At 45.3% G+C, this 20974-nt stretch overlaps 1 protein-coding gene and 1 pseudogene across 1 annotated transcript in view; one reads left to right on the top strand and one right to left on the bottom strand.

The window, feature by feature from the left end:
* The window catches only part of LOC107971351 (myomegalin-like), a 55490-nt gene extending 39183 nt beyond the window's left edge, over positions 1-16307 (bottom strand). The window contains 2 exon segments of the mRNA XM_063797782.1: positions 3733-3818; positions 11926-16307. Of these exon segments, the coding sequence (XP_063653852.1) occupies positions 3733-3818; positions 11926-12094 (255 nt within the window). The 5' untranslated portion in view covers positions 12095-16307.
* Positions 16224-19491, top strand: LOC129138909 (spidroin-1-like; annotated as a pseudogene).
* The last annotated feature ends 1483 nt before the right edge of the window (positions 19492-20974 follow it).

Here is a 20974-nt window from a genome sequence, read left to right as displayed (position 1 = left end):
TTCCCCCAAATGAAACCCCAGGGCTTCCAGTATTTGTAGTGATAGTGTGAATCCATTAGGTCTATTTTTAATTATATCTCTCTTACTGGTTTTTTTTTCAGATTTCCTAACTCACTTGTGATATTGCTTCATATAATTCAACTTTTTGTGTGCTGGGTTCCCATTTGCCCCACAAAGGCCTCTGTGCAAATCTGATATCCTGTTTGAATGACATTGTTTTGTTTTTACCCTATTGCTTCATATCTGTCACAATGTAAATTAGCTTTTCTCAAATGCTCAGCATCACTAATCATTAGGGAAAGGCAAATTAAAACCATAATGAGATATCATCTCACACTTGTTAGAGTGGCATTTATCAAAAAAGCAAATGACATGTTAGAAATAATGCAGAGAAAAGGGAATACACACATTGTGAATAGGTATGTAAATTACTACATTGTGTGGAAAACAGTATGGAGCTTCCTCAAAAGACTAAAAATAGAATCTACCCTATGATCCGGTAATCCCATTTCTGGGTATATATCCAAGGGAACTGAAATGAATGTGTTAAAGGTATAGCTGCACTCTCGTGTTAATTACAGCATTATTCATTAATAGTCAAGATGTAGAACCAGCCTAGGTCCATCAGTAGATAAATGGGTAAAGAAAATGTGGCAGATAATACACAACGGGATACTATTTAACCTTAAAATGTTGGGGGAGAGCTCTTTTCATTTGTGACAACATGAATGAATCTGAAGGTCATTATGCTTAGTGAAATAAGCCAGGCATACATACCACATAAGCTCACCTATATGTGGAATCTAATAAAGTTGAACTCATAGAAGCAGAGAGTAGAATGGTGGTTACTAGAGGCTGGTAGAGTGGGAAGGGAGAGTAGGGGGAATTATTGATCAAAGGTATCAAAAAAAGAATAGGTCTTAAGATATATTCATACTAGGGTGACTATAGCCAATAATAGTGTATATTTCAAAATAAGAGTAAATTTCCAATATCTCACCATCAAAAATGATAGGTAGGCAGGTTGATGAATATGTAATTAGCTTGGTTTACTCATTCCATATTGTTTGTGTGTATGTATACATATGTGTGTGTATACATATGTGTGTGTATATATATAATCATATCATACCCCATAAATGTATATAATTACAATTTGTCAATGAAAAATAACTTTTTTTAAAATAGCTTTTTTCAAGTTTATCACACTTTGTCTACTAACGTCTGTTCTTTGTATTTGAATCTTGATTTTTTTCTTTAAGAGGTGGGGGGTCTCATTATGTTGCCCAGGCTGGCCCCGAACTCGTGGGCTCTAGAGATTCTCTTGCCTCAGCCTCCTGAGTAGCTGCAACTATAGATGCACACTACCTGGGCTTGAATCTTTATTCTTGATTAACTTTTTGTCCATTACAAAACTTCACATAAAAAAAAGCAATGGTTGATACTCTAGTTTCTCTCACAGCAATTTCATAGGTATTTATTATAGATCTTATATCTGCTTGAGAATAGAATTTTGTGGGAGATAATCTGGGGAAAATTACTATCATGGCCAGACTTGAGGCTTCCCGAGGTGGATGAGTCCAAAAAATAAGGAGGAAGCAATTTGCATTGGCCAAAAGGTGATTCTCACTTTGGAAGAAAGACAAGGTGGGATGTGTCTGTTAGGAAAAGCATATGAATGCTTGGAGTAGGAAGGGAGCTTGTTGTCAAGCAAAAGTTTACCTTCCAAGGACATAACAAGGAGAAGATCAAAATCTATCTTAAGGGACCATTTTCCTGGAAACAAGCAAACAAATTTTGAGAATCTGGACACAAAACACTTATGGCAAAGTAAGCTTTATTTAATTGGTAGCAGGAGAGTCACAACCTCAAACTCCAGAAAAGATGAAGTAAATTTGCAATGATTTCATACACCAAGATTCCTCCTACCCAAAACTGAAGATGTATTTTCAAGGAAAGGTGATAGAAAGAAAAATGGTGCTTACCCAAGAGATTCTTCCATCCAGCAGGCATATACTTTGTCTATCATGAGTCAAGCCCTGATCCAAAGGCTTGTTAACTCATAATTACACTAAGCGTCTCTCCTATGCCAAGTAATGTGGCAAGTATTGTGAGGGAAATACAAATGCCCTAATGTAAAAAGTTCATTCCAGGGTGGGCTGACCTTCTCAAAATGGGGTCTGGTCAGATTCTCCATGCTAGGCTACAGGAAAGAAGGCTGAAGAAGCAAATTTACAAATCAGTTTGCCTACAATTGAGAATTAGAGCAAATGACTTGCAATACCAGGAGTACTTCAGACCATATCAATCAGAAACTTTCTTCGTATCTGTGTCTCCTGTTCATTTATTCTGAAGTTAATCCTGTCCCACAGTCATTATAACCATCAGTGACCAGCCAACCTCCCAATCTAGCTGTCTCAGAGTAGACATTTGTTCACCCTGAAGGTCCCTTTTTCTCACCCAAGATCCTCAATGAAATCAGAGAGTGAGGACAGAGGGATCTGTCTGGAGGGACAGAGATGTATATAATTAAAGTCACAACCATCGGTAAGGAGGACTTAGGAGAAGCTGTTCAAGCAAAAGGAAAAGTGGAGCTCATGCAAGCACTCAAGGGAGAAGGGAAGGTCGGATACAGCTATAGCAACAAGAAGGTGATCCTATTATAAGAAGGTGATCCTACTACTATAAAGAAACTGTTGAGAACATGACATATCCCAGACAACTACTCATGTCCCCAAGTGCCAAATCCCAAAAGATTTGAGGACGCTCACTTGGGCTTTTCTTATTGGTTGATTTGATGTCTCCTCTTTTTCTTATGCAGAAGACATACAGGCAGACCCAGAAAGCCTCATTTCTTGTTTAGTTTTCCTAATAGCCCCAAGAAAGCTATCACTGGAAAGTCCAGCTGCTTGTGTGGGATATCTACCAATGATTCACTTTCTCCTTAAGAATCATAGGCACAGTCCATCTAGGAGATGAGATTGCTAAATGGCATGGACAAAGTGGAGACATTATAGGAGTTCCAGTGAGTGCTTGTGGGATCACTATTGGTGACTTAATCTCTGAAGTCCAGATTATTCACTCTTGTAACATGCTAGTTACATCTTCACTGATGGTGGGTGGAAACAATGTTTCAGCCTCAAGTTCTGAGGTTTGACAGGGGATTGCTGTTGAAGTACCATCTGCTGATCACTGAGTCACCATGACCTCAGTGGTTTGTCAGGTTGCATAAGGTTCTCTTTGTATAATGAGATTTCACTGAGAAAGATCCTTGCTTTGGAAGCATTCCAATCTTCTTGGAGTTTCTTCCCAAGCAGGTCCTCCGCCGTGCCACCTCCCCGAGCAGCCCTTCGATGACTCCCTGTCTTCTGTGGTGCGTTTCAATTACAAAAAGCCCAAGAAGAATGTGTCCATTGTCTTGCAAGTAAAAATTATTCTGAAGCTATAGCTACAGAAAATAAACAGAGACTAATGTGGGTAAGAGGGGGCAGGAAGCAGAAGAAAGAGATACAACACAAACCAAAGGGTGGATTGGAGAGAAAAATGGGAGTGAAAACATGGGTTGGAAAGGCAGCTGGGAAGCTCAAGGAGAACAGGAAGATGACTGAGAAGTGGTTTATATAAAAAGATACCTTCTCACTCTAAGTCCACAGGGGCTGCAGAAGACCATCAGACCTCAGAAGGGCTGTGTGTCATCCACCCTCGAAGCCCCAGACCCTGACACTGACTTACTTGCTGGTGACTATGGTGTGCGGCCTCCTCAATACTGTCAGTGAACTCAGTGCTTGCATCTTTTGTGTCATCCCCTGCAGCTGCACCTGGAAACAAGTCCAGTAAAGAAAAGTGATTCCCTTCACAGATGGCTTCCAGACAGCAGGTTAAATTATACTCTTTTTGCCAGCTGCCTGTGATTTCTTCCTCTCTCCATATACATGGGGAAGAAATTCTCCCTAGCCAGCAGGGCTGGAAAGAAAAATAGAACTTTTTGTATCACAGACACTTTCTTACTCATACTCAAGCCTGAGCCTCACAACATAAGCTGACTTTGCCTGCACAGACCCATTTCTAAGGAGCCGAGTGTCAGATGCACTGGTTACCCCACTCGAATGTCAAGAAAGCCTGAATTATTCCCCACTGCCTGGCTACATAAAAACTTTCTCTTCCATAACGTGAGTCCAACATGCCTAACCCTTTCCCCACCACTGACTGCCTGGAGATTAGAGCTGCCCTGAATCTCTAGGAGGTATCTATTGTTGGGATCAGTTGTGCATAGGGTGACAATCTCTCTGAGGAACTTCCCTCTGGGGGTCCTGTGTCCTAGTAAGGTTCAGGTCTAGTCAAGATTCAAGATACCCAACGATTCAGTTGTTCCCTAATTTCTTCCTCTAACCTCCCTTCCTCCTTACCTCTCTCAAACTCTTATTCTATGCAGACACCCTTTGCCTGAAGGGTTTCTTGCACTGCTTTATCCCCGTGGGATTTAACCCATCCTTTCATTCTCCAAAGATGGACACAGCTACTCTAGGGCCCAAACATCTACACCTTGCTCTAAGGTACAAGTAGCTGCAGTTTGTGGTATGGGCAAAGGTCTAAGGCAGCACTGACCAAGAGGACTTTCTGCAATGACAGCAATGTTCTGTGCCAGTGTTGCCCAGTACAGTGGACACAGTCATATATGGCTATTGAGCTTTGAAATGTGAGTAGTATGGCCCACATTTCAAAGCACTGAATTTTAAATTTTATTTTATTTAAGTTAACATATTTAAATGACTACATGTGTCTAGTGGCTATCCTATTGGACAGCACAAATCTAGGGTATTTCTTCCTTCTTATATTGAAATTAAGACTGTTCATACATTTTAAGACCAAGAACTATGTTTTACATTATTGTATTTTTTGGGAAGTGTAGAAATTTATTATGGTTAATTTATCAAAGAAAATCTACTGTGACACTCACTGTGTCTTATAGAACCTCCCCAACTTAAAGAATCTTGAAATCTTGTTCTGATCCTAGCCTCGGCAACCAACCAGTTACAACTCCACTTCTGACCACTGATTAACCTGGACCTCTAAAAGATCAGGTGGTGAGTCCAAGGTTACACAACTAGCCTTCACTAGAGCTGTGCCAATAAGTCAAGACTGTGGACTCTTAGACAGAAGCCACTCACTTTTTCTTCTGGTGACAAATCAGATCTTTATCTTTGCTTCTTCCTCCAAGACCAAAGAACCTTCTGTTGAGTTCAGACATCCAGGCATGAAAGGTTCTGCCTGAATCATGAGCATTCACTACCCAATGCAGATAAGGTAAGCAGGGGCAGTTCACATCTATATATTTGCAATGGCCCAGGCTGATCTCATGGAAGTGCTAAGAGGTAGTAAGTATGCTGGTAATAACAGCTTAGGTTTCCTCATCTACACCATGAACTTTGTGTTAACTTTGGATCAAGGAAGGGTCCTGTTCAGTGTAGCCTCTACCACCTCTACCACTCAGCATCTTTAGAGGTCGGTGGCAGACAGTGTACAAGAGGAATTTCCAATACTTACTCATTCAAACCAACCCCAGAAACCATCTCACTCAGGATACTAGCTGAGTAGAGGTGTATGGACACATTCCCTAATCTTTGGCTGCTTTAAAAACTTACCGAACCCAGGATACTAATTTACCTAGGACACCCATATCATGTTATGCTTACTTTGGAAAATCTTTCCCTGTACAACAGTAGCGATCACAATCTTTTATGTTTTTCCAGCAAAGGAAATGAATTGTCTCACTCAGTGACAGAAAACAAACTGTTCACATTGTTTCTCATTTGAACATGGGGCTAGAGAAGGATCCTGTAGTTGAAGAAAGCTCAGCTCTATGAGGTCAGGATCCTCATCCCCTACCATTGTTGCTGGGTTGTGGAGTCAAGCTGGGCCCACATCCCAGGACCATTCCTGCCAGGTTCCAGAAGCAAGAATTGGAAAGGGTGACTGTCACTGGTCTTGAAGGTTTTTATCTGACACTTTCTGCCCTCCACTTATCTTGACAGCCTTTCTGGTGCCATGTCTGCATTCTTGGATAATGCTCCATCTTACTTCACTTAAGAGCAGGATGCTATGGTTCTGGCTTCATAAGGAATTCGACAGAGACAAATAAATGCTCATCTCATCTCGACACTCTACTACACAGGGGTTTTGTTTCTTCTCCTTCATTCTCTCTTTTTTAAGCTAGCTCACAGTCTTCTTCCATTATGGCAGCTTTAAGGGTTGCTCAGCCTTTTACCAATTTGAATTAAAATGCTGAAACTTCTTCTCCCATGTTTGAGGGGTAAAGCTAAAAAATTTATAGAAAATATGGAAATAAAAGAGTAAGTTATCTCATACAAGGCCCTGAACATAAGTTTACATTAGACATCTTTTACCATTTTCCATTTTTTATTTTTATTAATTTTTATTTTTTATTTTTTTTTGAGACAGAGTCTCACTCTGTCGCCCAGGCTGGAGTGCAGTGGCGCGATCTCGGCTCACTGCAAGCTCCGCCTCCGGGGTTCACGCCATTCTCCTGCCTCAGCCTCCCGAGTAGCTGGGACTACAGGCGCCCGCCACCACGCCCGGCTAATTTTTTGTATTTTTAGTAGAGGCGGGGTTTCACTGTGTTAGCCAGGATGGTCTCGATCTCCTGACCTCATGATCCACCCGCCTTTGCCTCCCAAAGTGCTGGGATTACAGGCGTGAGCCACCGCGCCCAGCCCATTTTTTAAATAAATGAGAGAATTTCTCTTGTGTGTGTGATACCCTTTTCTAAACTTTTATAGCACAACGAAACACTATCTTCAGAACTAACTTCGAATACTTTGAATTTCTAATTTAAAGGTACCTATGCTTTTATATTGATGACTCTTGTGCTTATTTTTTGATAAAATATAAAATAGTCTGCCACCTTTAGATTCTCTGAAAGCTAAGAATCTGTTCATTTAACTTGCTTCTTCGAGATTAAGTTTTACATGTTAGACTGGCAATTTCATCAAAAACTTTTGAGACTTCAATAAAAGTTCTCAACTTGTGGTTCTTGGAAGTTTCTAGGCTCTGAGCAACACAAAATGGAGGTGATACCAAGATGTCTCTTACTTAGACTTAGAAGATTATTTTCTATCAGCTATCTAATTCTACAAAGCACACAACAATAAGCCTCTAAAACATAAGAACATAAAATCCTTGGGTGAAAATGTAAGCACTATGCAAATATAAGGTATTCTTATCACTGAGGCAAAAATTCATACTATTGTAGAACTTTTTAAATTGAGTATGGCATAATAATTAAGAACATGAACTATGGAGATAGACTGTCTAGATTTTACTTGTGCTTTTTTCGTTAGTTATGTCACTTTAGGCAAGTCATCACCTTTCCTAAGTTTCTTCATTTAATAACTAGGGGTAAGAGTATTATCCGCTCTGTACTGTTGTGAACTTTAAAGGGTTTGCTGATTTTGAAGTGCTTAGAACAGCCCTTGGTACACAGTGTGTACTCAATAAATACCATCCTTAAACAATATTATTATTATTGTTATTGTAGGTAAACGGAAGTGGTCCATGGGCTTGTAAGTTAAAGGCTGAGAAAGTTGAAGGCCATAGAACCTAAATAGCATCAGCAGAAGGAAGTTGTATACTTGATGTTATTATCTGAATGATCTTGATTGATACTACCTGCACTTCTTCATTTCTGAATACTTGTTTCTACAGCAGGAGGCTTGAAATGACACTCTTTGCTCTCTGCCTCAAAGGACATTGCAAAAGTAAGGATTTGCCAGTAAAGTAGGTTGAACTCTTTGGACTAGGTGCCTTACAAAAAGGATTAATCATCATTAAATGATAACTGTCTTAAAACTCCAACATGCATAAATAAGCCTTAGGGGAAACTTCATGACCTCCTTTTTTTGTTTTGATTTTGCTTTAGAGATGAGGTCTCATTATGTTGCCCAGGCTGGTCTTGAACTGCTGGGCCCAAGAGATCCTCCCGCCTCAGCCTCCAAGTAACTGTGACCACAGGTGCATGCCACCACACCTGGCTCATGACATGTTCTTTAGTAATGAGTCCAAACTGGGTGGAGTCAAGACCATTTCCCCCAAATTCTACTCTGTAGTCATTATTATCTTCCTTTAAGCCATTAATATCGGATCAACAGAAAAGGAGTGATGTTTTTCCATATAGTTACTTAGAACATAGCAAGAGATCATATTTTATTCATTTTAAAAGGTGATCTGAAGAACTAAAACTTTAAACATGAATAAGTTGGCAGTGCCAACTGTTCTTTCCTTCGGTACTGGGCCCTTGTGTCTAATAATCTCAGCCCCATTTCACTCTGACTCCCAGGTACACTGCCATGCGTTCATTACAAGAATGCTCACATTTTCATGTCATGAACCAACTATTGCTGACTTTAATGTTATGGTGCTGTAATGTTATGGAGAGAATCAAGGAAAAGAGGCCTCCTATCAAACTACAATTTCACCTGCACACGTTCCCTTCAGGATCATAAGAAAACTATTAAGATTCCATATAGTCCTCCATAGTTTCTGCTAAGAAATAAAATTCTCTATCTAGACAGAGTCTGATCATGGAACAGAAGTGGTAGAAAACTGCTGTCTGCAGTCAAACCCCTTTATGGTGTATCTTTGTCTTTAAATTGTAACATCTCTTAAGTAGCCTTAGGGCTTTCCAGCTCACATGTTTCAGAAAGTAGCTGTTTCAAGTGACTTGAAAAGGCCAAATCATAATCTAAAAGACTTTTGGGGGTAGGAAATCCCACTAAAATTCTGGAAAGAGTTTCTACTTCTCCAAAAGGATAATGATTCAATACAACTACAGTCTTCTATCCTTAGGCTAACCAAGGCACATGTAAATTAGGACTTCTGGGCAGACCAGGAGATAAGACCACTGCACTTATTAGTACTAGGTACTAATAATCATCAAATTTTCAATACTATAAACTTTCAATAGAAAAGAGTTTAGGGACAATATCTACCTAAGGACATTTATTTCACTCATTAAATAAGTCCTCTTAGAGGTTATTTTCAACTCTATAGTTCTAAAACCTACAGACTTCATCTACCCTGAACTCTTACAACCATTACTCTGCATTATTTACTATTATTTTAAAAGGAAACATGAGAAAAACAAAATCTATCATATGGATTTTTTTCTCAATTTAAGTTCTATGCTTCCAATTAAGCACGGCCTAAGTAAAAATTTACTTCATTATTTTTATTTGAAGATTATTTTTACTCAAGCACAAGGTTCTATAAGCACAGGATGCTTTATCTAAAATTACTGTCATGTTGAAAACTGACTGTGAAAGGTAGAATAATCCAGTATGAGAGAGTCTGTGCTCCTGAAGAGAAAATGGAATATTATATCACGCTAAATATTATTAAATGATGTGTCCAACCACAGCATGATCTATGTGTGGATTATAAAATTTATCAGACTTATGCTTTCTAATCAGATGCCAAATTATCACACAAAGTTGTTAGACCAGCAAGCTCTCTCCAGACAACACTGTTTGCAAGCCTCATTCCAGCTATCTAGACCAGAAAGTTAGTACCATATTTTAGTCATATTTATGACATTAAGATCAGACTTTTAATTTATCCTGCTATCAATCTACTCTTGCTGCAGGTTGACAGAAGTAGGAGTGATTATTAACATAAACTGTAATCACTATGAGCCATTAGAAACCAAGAATCACCCAGAACTGAATCTTACTAGCGGACTCAGAAGGCTTCCTTGGTCTATTAGTAAAATTAAGGAAAGATGTTCCCTAAATGCCTTGTTGTAATGACATGACAAACTAGTCTTTGATGGGTTGACATTTCTACAGCTACATTACCTTCCTCTTTACTTCTGGAAAGTTACAAAAAATTTTGTGCAAGAAAAGGTCTCTTAAAATTGGGAGACTAAGAAAAGTGGATGGATCGGCCTACACTTCCTATCTCCTTCCTTAAATGACTCCTTTTTCCTCAAAAGCCATTGAAACTGAAATGGCAGATTCATTAAGAGTAAGGCTTATGGCTATCAATCTTTTGCAAATGACTTAATCAGAAGATTCCAGAGTGCTTCCCCAGTAAAACATTTTCTCCCTGTCCACTCTAGTTTGACTGATGCTCTATCTGTTATAGACACAGCTAAAGTTACAGAAACAGATGAAATTTAGAATGTAATACAAGCCATGCCAACATGTGAAAGAAATAAAGTGTCATGCAAAAAAAATATGGAAGGAAAAAAAGCTGTGCCCTACTTAGTTTGGAAAGGGTATTCAGTCACATTTATTGTGCTAGAAAGCCTCAAACCCTGTTCCCAAATTCCATATTTAAAGTAATTGGAACCTCGGCTTCTGACCTAGGAAACTTAAAACCAGAGGAAATAAATACAAATTCATGATGTTGAACCCACAAAGCTGCAAAGCAATCTTGGTTACTTTTCACACTATGGATATTCAAGACATCAGAAATACAATCTCTGGTGTCCCTCTCCTTATACCTGTCGTGTTGCCACAAGAAAGCATTGAGACAATGATTAAAACTATAAACATACATCTGTAACATTTCTTTCTAAACTATTCAAGCACTTCAAAGCCTGAAGCCTATTACTTTTATATGGAGAAAAGTATACGTACTAAATAGTGAAAAACATAGGACCCTATCTAGTGCCACAAATGGAAGAAGCAATACCCTCTTCTGGCTATAATGAGTTATTTGGTGAAACACTGAATATAAAGAGGGATACTATATTTGAAATTATCTTTGTAAACAGAGAATTCTGACTCTGGAAGACCATTCTAGAAGTCATGTTCTGACTAAATAGCATGACCTTGGTTTAAAGAAACCTAAAGGAATCAATAAAGAACAAATTTTAAGTAGAATTGAATCTGTACTTAATCTAATTTCACTTGTGTACAACAGTCAACCCTGAGACAGTATTGGAGATAAAAGTTGACTATGATCACTTTCATAGTTTTTGCCTCTGTTCTTTAACTTGGCCTTCCCAATACTTGCAGTCTACTATTACAAGACTACTCTCCTGGTTTTGATTACCTTCTGATAAGGATTATATCACTTCTGCGAAGTCATTCTTATAGACTCTCAATCTCTTTCCTGCTCTCTCATCTTAAAACTTGTATTCTTTTGATTTAAAAAATGCTTGGCCGGGCACGGTGGCTCATGCCTGTAATCCCGGCACTTTGGGAGGCTGAGGTGGGCAGATCACGAGGTCAGGAGATCGAGACCATCCTGGCTAACACAGTGAAACCCCGTCTCTACTAAAAATACAAAAAAATTAGCCAGGCATGTTGGCCAGAATCTGTAGTCCCGGTTACTTAGGAGGCTGAGGCAGGAGAATGGCATGAACCCAGGAGGCAGAGCTTGCAGTGAGCCGAGATTGTGCCACTGCACTCCAGCCTGGGCAACAGAGCGAGACTCCATCTCAAAAAAAAAAAAAAAAAGCTCTCAAAGAGGAGTTTACTGAATGGCAAAAATAATACACACACATGCATTTATGATATGATATGGAACACATGAAATGGATTGTAAAAGTGGGGGAACAATAAACTTTATTGGCTCACAGAAGGGATGAGGCAATGAGAAGGGGCTAGGGATAAGAATGAATAAAAGTGGAAAAACTAATACACTTTGCAACCTCCACCATTCAATTTAGGGATTGATATGTATGTACAGTGAGATCCATGTAGGCTAAAGTGAGTTTCACTTTGTAGTTGATGCTACTTGTACCAGTTCTATCATTAGTAAGTCACCGTTTAATTCTACCAAAGTCAGACAAGGATCTTTCTGGTTAGTGCAAACAAGGTTTTCCATCCTGGGCTGCAGTCTGACCCGCCAGTGCTCAGTAGGCAAGCTTGTGATGAATTCAAACACTTTCCAGTTCCCCACCTCCAATGGCGGCCAGGGTCTCCAGCCTGTTTAAGCGCTCCAAGCTTCTTCCAAGAACTTCTTCTAGCCGACTGCGTAACACCTGAGCCCCTTCCAGTTCCACCTGCAGAGATCGGTCTCTCTCAGAGCTGATTAAACATGCCACATGGAAGGAAAATGGATTAGACATCAACTGTAGTGAGTCCACATTTGCTTCCAAAGAACCAACAATGCCACTTTGAGCCACACGACTTTGTAAAGTAATTATTCTCCAGGACACAATAAATGAATGTAGTCTTTGTGTGGCATTTGTGTTCACTGTTGATAGATTAGTAAGGACTGTTGTTTTTTTTAAAAGCTTGCCCCTTATGCTAGATTCTGGGCCAATTTCACATAAAATTATAGCTCCTAAGACTTATTTCACACCCCTATAGCCCAAACAAGAGAAATTTCATTATTTGACTAAAAGCTTTTGTTTCTGAAAAACTAAAACCCAGGACAAACTAAATATAAACTGGAGCAAGACTGAGCCAAGTAGAACCACTACTGAAGATATTTGTTTTCTCATTTGTTATCAAACTTGATGGTGGGATGGTGTGCTGAAAAGGAATCTGGTTCATAAAAACTAAAGCTCCAGAGGTTCTTTAAAAAGTAACACAATCAACTGGTCCTATCATACCTTTCCTCTGCCTTCATTTTCCTGGTAGAAAGAAAACATTTTTAAAGCCCAACAATAAATTACAAGAAACTGAATAGCAAAAAAAAAAATAATAATAAAAATTGAAAAAGAGTAAAAGGGGCTAGTAGGGAAGGCAAAATGAGGGGGAAAAAAAATGAAGAGAATAGAAAATGATCCAGAGAGGTATCATATATGTGACCAAAAATCAAGAGGTAGAAGAAACTATATTCATCATGATAGTTATTGGTGGTCCCAGGATGATATTAGCCATCCCAATTAATATATTTTCTTTGATGATATTAAATGAATATCAGTCCCCATTGTAGCCTTACCTTTTTTTTTTTTTTTTTTTGAGACAGAATCTTGCTCTGTCGCCCAGGATGGAGTGCAGTGGTGTGATCTCGGCTCACTGCAACCTCTGCCTCCTGGGTTCAAGTGATTCTCCTGCCTCAGCCTCCCGAGTAGCTGGGACTATAGGCGTGCACTACCTCACCCAGCTAATTTTTCTATTTTTAGTAGAGACAGGGTATAGCCTTATGTTTATAATAGAACAGGCTTTAACAGGACATGGATCACAGAAAAGAAATGAACATACATTGAGTGCTTACTACATGCAAGGCATTGTTTTAGACACCAAAGCTGTCTTCTTATTTAATCTCTGCAATAGCTGTGTGAAACAGGCGCTATTCCCGACTTAAGATTTTGACACTGAGGCTTAGAGCAATCCATAAAACAAATGACAAAGTGGTTAGCCCCGGTAATTGTCCCCTCTTCAGTATCATAAGCATCTGCACTTATTGAAGAATAAAAGGCATAAAAATAATACATTTCATCACATCATTTCATCTTTTCATCTCATTTCATTTAATTATTTCGTTTCATCTCATCATTTCATTTCATCAATTCATCATTTAATTTCATTTTTTCATCATTTCATCATTCACTTCATTTCATCATTTCATATCATTTCCTCAATTCATCATTTCATCTTTTCATTTCATTTCATCATTTCATCATTTCATCATTTCATTTCACTTCATTATTTCATTATTTCATTTCATTTCACCATTTCATGTCATCATTTCATCATTCCATTTCATCATTTCATTTCATTTCATCATCATTTCATCTCATTATTTCATTTCTTCGTTTCATCATTTCGTTTCATTTCATCATTTCATTTCATCATTTCATCATTTCTTTTCATTTCAGTGATACATGTATTTAATTGCTAATGCGATGCTCAGGAGACACCCTATTTCCCTTTGTAAAACACCTCCTTCAACAAAAGGCAACTTCTCACGGCTGGCTAAGTCTACAGGGATACCAGCCTCTCTTCAACCACCCAATTTCATTTAGAACCTCAAACATCACCTCGGTTTCATAAAAACCTAAAACATAAACACAACACTTGGTTGTAAGTGAGCCAACAGTTTCTTGTCTCTTTCTCTGCTCAAGGCTTAAGGCCGTGTCTCCCCAACTACATTCAGTGGAAGAAAAGATCCCATGGACAAATAAGTTTGAGAATTGTTGTTGCAGGAATTCTCAGAACTTTCAAAACACAAATCCTCATTCGCAGGGATCTTCAGGAGGGAGATGGCTGATGCAGCACAACTTTCTTTCACAGGAGTATCTTGCAGAATACAGTATGAGATACAGAAAGGCTGCATTGAGTCTTTTTAATGGCCCGGGCCTTGGTGGGGGTGGGATAGGAGCTCTCCAGATAGCATCTAATGAGTAGGAACATTCAGGTGGCTTTTTGTTTCCTTATTGGCAAAACCGTGTGTACACCATGAATGAAGCTGGTCTCCCTTATCCACGTCAAATCTAAACCCAAATTAATTGGCTAAATTGGGACTCAACACCTCCAGGAGCCACGCGGCAGAAAGCCCCAACACACTTTAAATTATCTTACCTCATCATATTTGAGGAAAGCAAAACGCTTATGACCAGTATGCTGCTAATACAAGTCTACAGATAATGCTGTATGAAAAACTAGTTTTCCCAATCATAGCTGGCATAGTCCACATTTTGCATTACACTTTCCCCCCCTTTTCTAAAATTTTAAACACAGGTCTTTTTCTCTCCTTTTTTTCAATTTTAATTAAATTATACAAGACGGAGTCTCAGTATGTTGCCCAGGCTGGTCTTCAACTCCTGAGCTCAAGCAATACAACCGTCTCCGCCTCCCAAAGTGCTGAGATTGCAGGCCTGAGACACTGTGCCTGGCCTTAAACACAAATCTTAATTCATTCTTACAATTATTCTGAGGTTACAAAAATGGAAGGGGAAGAAAAATGGCAAGTAGTTAGGCTGACTTCGGCTTCATTATTTGGAAGGACACTTTGCTCGGTTAAAACACACTACTGCCTCCAAAGGCCAAGACAACAGAAAAATACAGACTTACATAAATAGATTTTATATGTGACAGCAGTTTGAATGGAGACTTTTGCAATGCAATGAGAAACAGCTGTGCTTGGGAATAAATGACAACAAATTTTTTTATCTCAACAGCTGCCCTGAGAGCATGTCTCTACATCTCTACCTGCATTCTGGAATCAGGGAGAAAGCCAAAATGGACGACAAGACACTAGATCAGCCGTGTCCAACCCTTTGACTTCAAGGACATTTCCACCTATCTGTGGTGGTGGGTAGCATGAAAATTATGCACAAACCTTTTTTTTTTTTTTTTTTAACCCCATCAGCTGTTGTTAGCATTGGCGTATTTTATGTGCGGCCCAGGAGCATTCTTCTTCCAATGTGGCCCTGAGAAGCCAAAAGACTGGACACCTGTGCACTAGATCAAAAGGCTACTCCTTCTGGAAGCAATTGTAAAGAATTTCTGACATTATCTTGACATGAAAACCAATGGATAGTGGGACAGAATGCAAAATCTTGAAGAATTTTTCTTGTCTTTTTTTGTTTTTGAGTCACGGTCTTGCTCTGTGGCCCAGGCTGGAGTACACTGGTGAGATCAGAGCTCAGTGCAGGATCAAGTGCTCCTCCCGCCTCAGCCACAGTAGTAGCTGGGACTTCAGATGCGCACAACCACCCCTGGCTAATATTTTCTTTTTTGTAGAGATGGGGTCTCACTATATTGTCCAGGTTGGTCTCAAACTCCTTGACTCAAGGGATCCAGGAAAGGATAACAGGTGGGAGCCACCACACCTGGCTATGTGCATGAACTTTTAAGACAAACACAAGGCCCCACAAAATTTAAGGTTTTTCCCACCTAATTTCCAGGGGGATCTTTTGGTGCAAGGTTGAGAAGCCCTTAAAAGTATACAGACAACTCCAAAGATTCAAGACAGTTCATTCAGGCTGAGCCAGCCCACTGGGCAGACTGACCTTCAAAAAAGACCCACCCATGACATACACCAGATGGCTCTCCAAGAATCTCTTCAGTCCTCAGGGTCCCTAACGTACTGGACAGAGCTAGGAAAGCAAACCCATTTGCTTCTTCCTGCAGGAAACCCCTTGAGGTTAAGACCCCACAATCACATGAGGATAGAGCGGCTCACCCTCTGTCAACAGGCCAGACTCAAGGTGGTATGATGTCTTAACCAAGGGTGCGGGCCTCCAGGTCTGACTCCCAACTCAGTTCTTCTTTAATAACCACATTTTCTTAATTTTCCTTAACAGGGGTTCCTGGCAAGTCATTTCTCCCTCAGGCCTTCGGTTTCCTCACCTACAAGATGAGAGGGCTGGACCAGATGGAAATTCAGGGGGTAAGGGGATGTCCTCGCGCAGCCCACCCCCACCCCCACGGGACCCTGGAGCCTCCATCCCAGTTCCCACCACGCACCCGCTCCACAAATCCTGCCCAAGGTGAGGGCTGGTCCCGGGTCCTCTGGCTGCCGCATCAGCGAGTGCAGGAGGGAGGGGAAGCCTCCAAGGGGGTGACGTGGGCTCAAGGATGCAACTCGGCCAGGAGTGAACTGGGGCCCCGAAGGAGGTGTCCGGGCCGCTCCTGGAGCCCAGCCCGGGTCCCCGAACCCCTTACCTCCAGGGTCTGTATCTCCTGCTGGGTGAGGTCGTTGGACACAGCGCACTTGGTGCACAGCCCGCTCAGGCTGCCAATGAAGATGACGATGAGCTTCTGGAGCTGCCCGCACTGCTGCAGCGCCCGGCTGGCCGCAGCCCCTGTGCCACCCTCCGTGGCCGCCGCATCACCCCCACCACCGCCCTCCTTCTTCTCTCCCATCGCCTCCGCAGGCAGCGCCGCTCTATGCAGGCCACAGGGGCCTAGGCAAGGAGCCCGGGGCGCCGGCGCCTAGGCAAGGAATCCCTGAGCCAGGAGAGCTGGACCAGGAGCACCCCTCGGCGCTGCCCTTGCCAGGACGCCAGTAGAGCTGGCAGCCGAGTCTGCCGCTCCCGCCCTCAGAGCCGCGGCGGCGGGGACAAAAATCCTCGGCGGCGGGGGCAAAATGTCGCGGTGGTAAAAAGCGGCGGCGACTGGGGCAAAAAGTCGCGGCAGCAAAAAGCCGCGGCGGGGAAAAAGTCGCTGCGGCGGTGGGGCAAAAAGCCGTGACGGCGGGGGGCAAAAAGCCGCGGCGGGTAAAAGGCCGTGGCGGGTAAAAAGCCGCGGCGGGCAAAAAGCCACGGCGGCGGTGGGGCAAAAAGCAGCGGCGGTGGCGGGGGGACAAAAAGCCGCGGCGGCGGGAGGGCAGAAAGCCGCAGCAGCAAAAAGCCACGGCGGCGAGGGTGCAAAAAGCTGTGTCGGCGCTGGGGCAAAAAGCCTGGTCGGGCAAAAAGCCGCGGTGGCGGCGGGGGGCAAAAACCCGCGGCGGGCAAAAAGTCGAGGCAGGGTGGCGGCAAAAAGCCGCAGCGGCGGAGGGGCAAAAAGCCGCGGCGGCGGGTTAGGGTAGAAAGCCGCAGCGGGCAAAAAACCGAGGCGGGGTGGGGGCAAAATGCCGCGGCTGCGAGGGGGGCACAAAGCCGCGGCGGGCAAAAAGCCGCGGCGGCGGCGGGGGTAAAAAGCCGCGGCGGGCAACAAGCCGAGGCGGGGTGGGGGCAAAAAGTCGCGGCGGCGGGGGACAAAAAGCCGCGGCGGCGGGGGCTAAAAAGCCGCGGCGGCGGGGGGCAAAAAGCCGCCGCGGCGGGGGGCAAAAAGCCGCAGTGGGCAAAAAGCCGAGGTGGGGTGGGGGCAAAAAGCCGCAGCGGGTAAAAGGCCGTGGGGGCAGGGGGGAAAAAAGCCATGGCCGGGAAAAAGCCGCGGCGGCGGGGGGCAAAAAGCGGCGGAGTGCGAAAAGCGGCGGGGTGCAAAAAGCGGCGGGGGTCAAAAAGCTGAGGCGGGCAAAAAGCCGAGGCAGGGTGGGGGCAAAAAGCCGCGACGGCGGAGGGGCAGAAAGCCACGGCGGCGGGTTGGGGCAGAAAGCCGCAGCGGGCAAAAAGCCGAGGCGGGGTGGGGGCAAAAAGCCGCGGCGGCGGGGGCTAAAAAGCCGCGGCGGCGGGGGGTAAAAAGCCGCGCGGCAGGGGGCAAAAAGCTGCGGCGGGCAAAAAGCCGAGGCGGGGTGGGGGCAAAAAGCCGAGGCGGGGTGGGGGCAAAAAGCCGCGGCAGGTGAAAAGTTGCGGGGGCAGGGGGGAAAAAGCCACGGCGGGGAAAAAGCCGCGGCGGCGAGGGGGCAAAAAGCGGCGGGGTGCAAGAAGCGGCGGGGTGCAAAAGGCGGCGAGGGGCAAAAAGCCGCGGCGACAAAATTCGCAGCGGCGAGGGGTCAAAAAGCCGCGGCGGGCTAAAAGCCCTGGCGCCGGGGGGACACAAAGCCGCGGCGGGCAAAAACCCGAGGCGGGGTGGGAGCAAAAAGTCGCGACGGCGGGGTGGGCAGAAAGCCGCGGCGGGCAAAAAGCCGCGGCGGCGATGGGGGCACAAAGCCGCAGCGGGTAAGGCCACGGGGGCAGGGGGGAAAAAGCCACGGCGGGGAAAAAGCCGCGGCGGCGGGGGGGGGGGGGTAAAAAGCGGCGGGGTGCAAAAAGCGGCGGGGGGCAAAAAGCCGCTGCGGGCAAAAAGCCGAGGCAGGGTGGGGGCAAAAAGCCGCGGCAGCGGAGGGGCAAAAAGCCGCGGCGGCGGGTTGGGGCAGAAAGCCGCAGCGGGTAAAAAGCCTAGGCGGCGGTGGGGCAAAAAGCCGCGGCGGCGGGTGGCTGGCAGAAAGCCGCGGCGGGCAAAAAGCCGAGGCGGGGTGGGGGCAAAAAGCCGCGGCGGCGGGTGGGTGGCAGAAAGCCGCGGCGGGCAAAAAGCCGCGGCTGTGAGGGGGGCACAAAGCCGCGGCGGGCAAAAAGCCGCGGCGGCGGGGGGTAAAAAGCCGTGGCGGGCAACAAGCCGAGGCGGGGTGGGGGCAAAAAGTCGCGGCGGCGGGGGACAAAAAGCCGCGGCGGCGGGGGCTAAAAAGCCGCGGCGGCGGGGGGCAAAAAGCCGCGGCGGGCAAAAAGCCGAGGGGGGTTGGGGGCAAAAAGCCGCGACGGGGGAAAAGTTGCGGGGGCAGGGGGGAAAAAGCCACGGCGGGGAAAAAGCCGCGGCGGCGAGGGGGCAAAAAGCCTCGGGGTGCAAAAAGCGGCGGGGTGCAAGAAGCGGCGGGGTGCAAAAGGCGGCGGGGGGCAAAAAGCCGCAGCGGCGGGGGCGGCAAAAAGCCGCAGCGGGCAAAAAGCCGCGGCGACAAAATTCGCAGCGGCGAGGGGTCAAAAAGCCGCGGCGGGTTAAAAGCCCTGGCGCCGGGGGGGACACAAAGCTCCGGCGGGCAAAAAGCCGAGGCGGGGTGGGGGGAATAAGCCGCGGCGGCGGGGTGGGAAAAAGCCGCGGCGGGCAAAAACCCGAGGCGGGGTGGGAGCAAAAAGTCGCGGCGGAGGGGTGGGCAGAAAGCCGCGGCGGGCAAAAAGCCGCGGCGGCGATGGGGGCACAAAGCCGCGGCGGGTAAAAAGCCGAGGCGTGGTGGGGGCAAAAAGCCGCGGCAGCGGTGGGGCAAAAAGCTGCGGCGGCGGGGTGGCAAAAAGCTGCAGCGGCGGGTGGGGGCAGAAAGCCGCGGCGGGCAGAAAGCCGCAGCGGCGGTGGGGCAAAAAGTCACGGCGGCGGGGGCTAAAAATCCGCTGCGGGCAAAAAGTCGCGGCGGCGGGGACAAAAAGGCGCGGCGGGCAAAAAGCCGCGGCGGCGAGGGGCACAAAGCCGTGGCGGGCAAAAACCCGAGGCGGGGTGGGGGCTAAAAGCCGCGGCGGCGATGGGGCAAAAAGCCACGGCGGCGGGGGGTAAGAAGCCGCAGCGGGCAAAAAGCCACTGTGGCGGGGGTGTAAAAAGCCGCGGCGGCGGGGTGGGCAGAAAGCCGCGGCGGGCAAAAAGCCGCGGCAGCGAGGGGGGCACAAAGCCTCACCGGGTAAAAAGTCGCGGGGGCAGTGTGGAAAAAGCCACCGCGGTGATAAAGCCGCGGCGGCGGCGGCGGCGGCGGCGGGGGGGCAAAAAGCGGCGGGGGGAAAAATGCGGCAGGGGGCAAACAGCCGCGGCAGCGGGTGGGGGACAAAGCCGCGGCCGGCAAAAAGCCAGGGCGGCAAAATTCGCAGCGGCGAAGGGTCAAAAAGCCGCGGTGGTCAAAAAGCCCTGGCGTTGGGGGGGCAAAAAGCCGCTGCGGACAAAAAGCCGAGTCGCGGTGGGGGGAAAAAGCCGCGGCGGCGGGGCGGGAAAAAGCCACGGCGGCAGGGGGGGCACAAAGCCGTGGCGGCGGGGGGGCAAAAAGCCGTGGCGGCGGAGGGCGAAATAATGGAGATGGGGTGGAAGGCCGGCACAGCTTCGCATTGCTGGAGGGCGATGTGACAGGAAATGTGCAGCCAAAGACAAAAAAAGATGTAAGTAGGCTTGACTCATTGAAGCTAAGAACCCAGATGTTATCTTGAGGGTATTAACTAATAAGCAGTTTAAATCAGAATGGCACATTCTGATTTGTTTCTTGTACGTTCACATTTGGCAGGCATAGATACTGTTTGAAGAGAGAAAAGTCAGTAGAGAGAGGTAACAAACTTAAATATGTGGCAAGTCTAGAAACAAGAGACCAGGGGGATAGGGACCTTTCCAAATAAAATGCAAGATTTGAAAACTGATTGGCTGGCTGGGGGATGAGGAAAAGGCAGGTCTTTAAGGTCCATCCCTGTTTTGCTTTAAGTTGTTAGGGGGTGGTTTTATCACATGTTGTAGAATATGTCATTTCAGTTTTGAACATCTTGAGTTAAATTGTCCTAACATATCTTATGAATTTGATTTTCTTCCCTGGGAAGCTAATATTTCAAACACTTAAAGAGTATATAGATTTCCAACTTGTATCCAGTTTATAAAACGATCTCTAGGCTGCTGATTTCAGGAGGAGGCTCATGAGTATTCTCTTTGCAGAGAATATATCAGGAGTTAACAACAGCTTC

This window comes from Pan troglodytes, chromosome 1, assembly GCF_028858775.2.
Source record: "Pan troglodytes isolate AG18354 chromosome 1, NHGRI_mPanTro3-v2.0_pri, whole genome shotgun sequence".
Lineage (NCBI taxonomy): Eukaryota > Metazoa > Chordata > Mammalia > Primates > Hominidae > Pan > Pan troglodytes.
The sequence above is the reverse complement of the archived record's forward strand: the minus strand, read 5'-3'. Positions and strand labels throughout refer to the sequence as shown.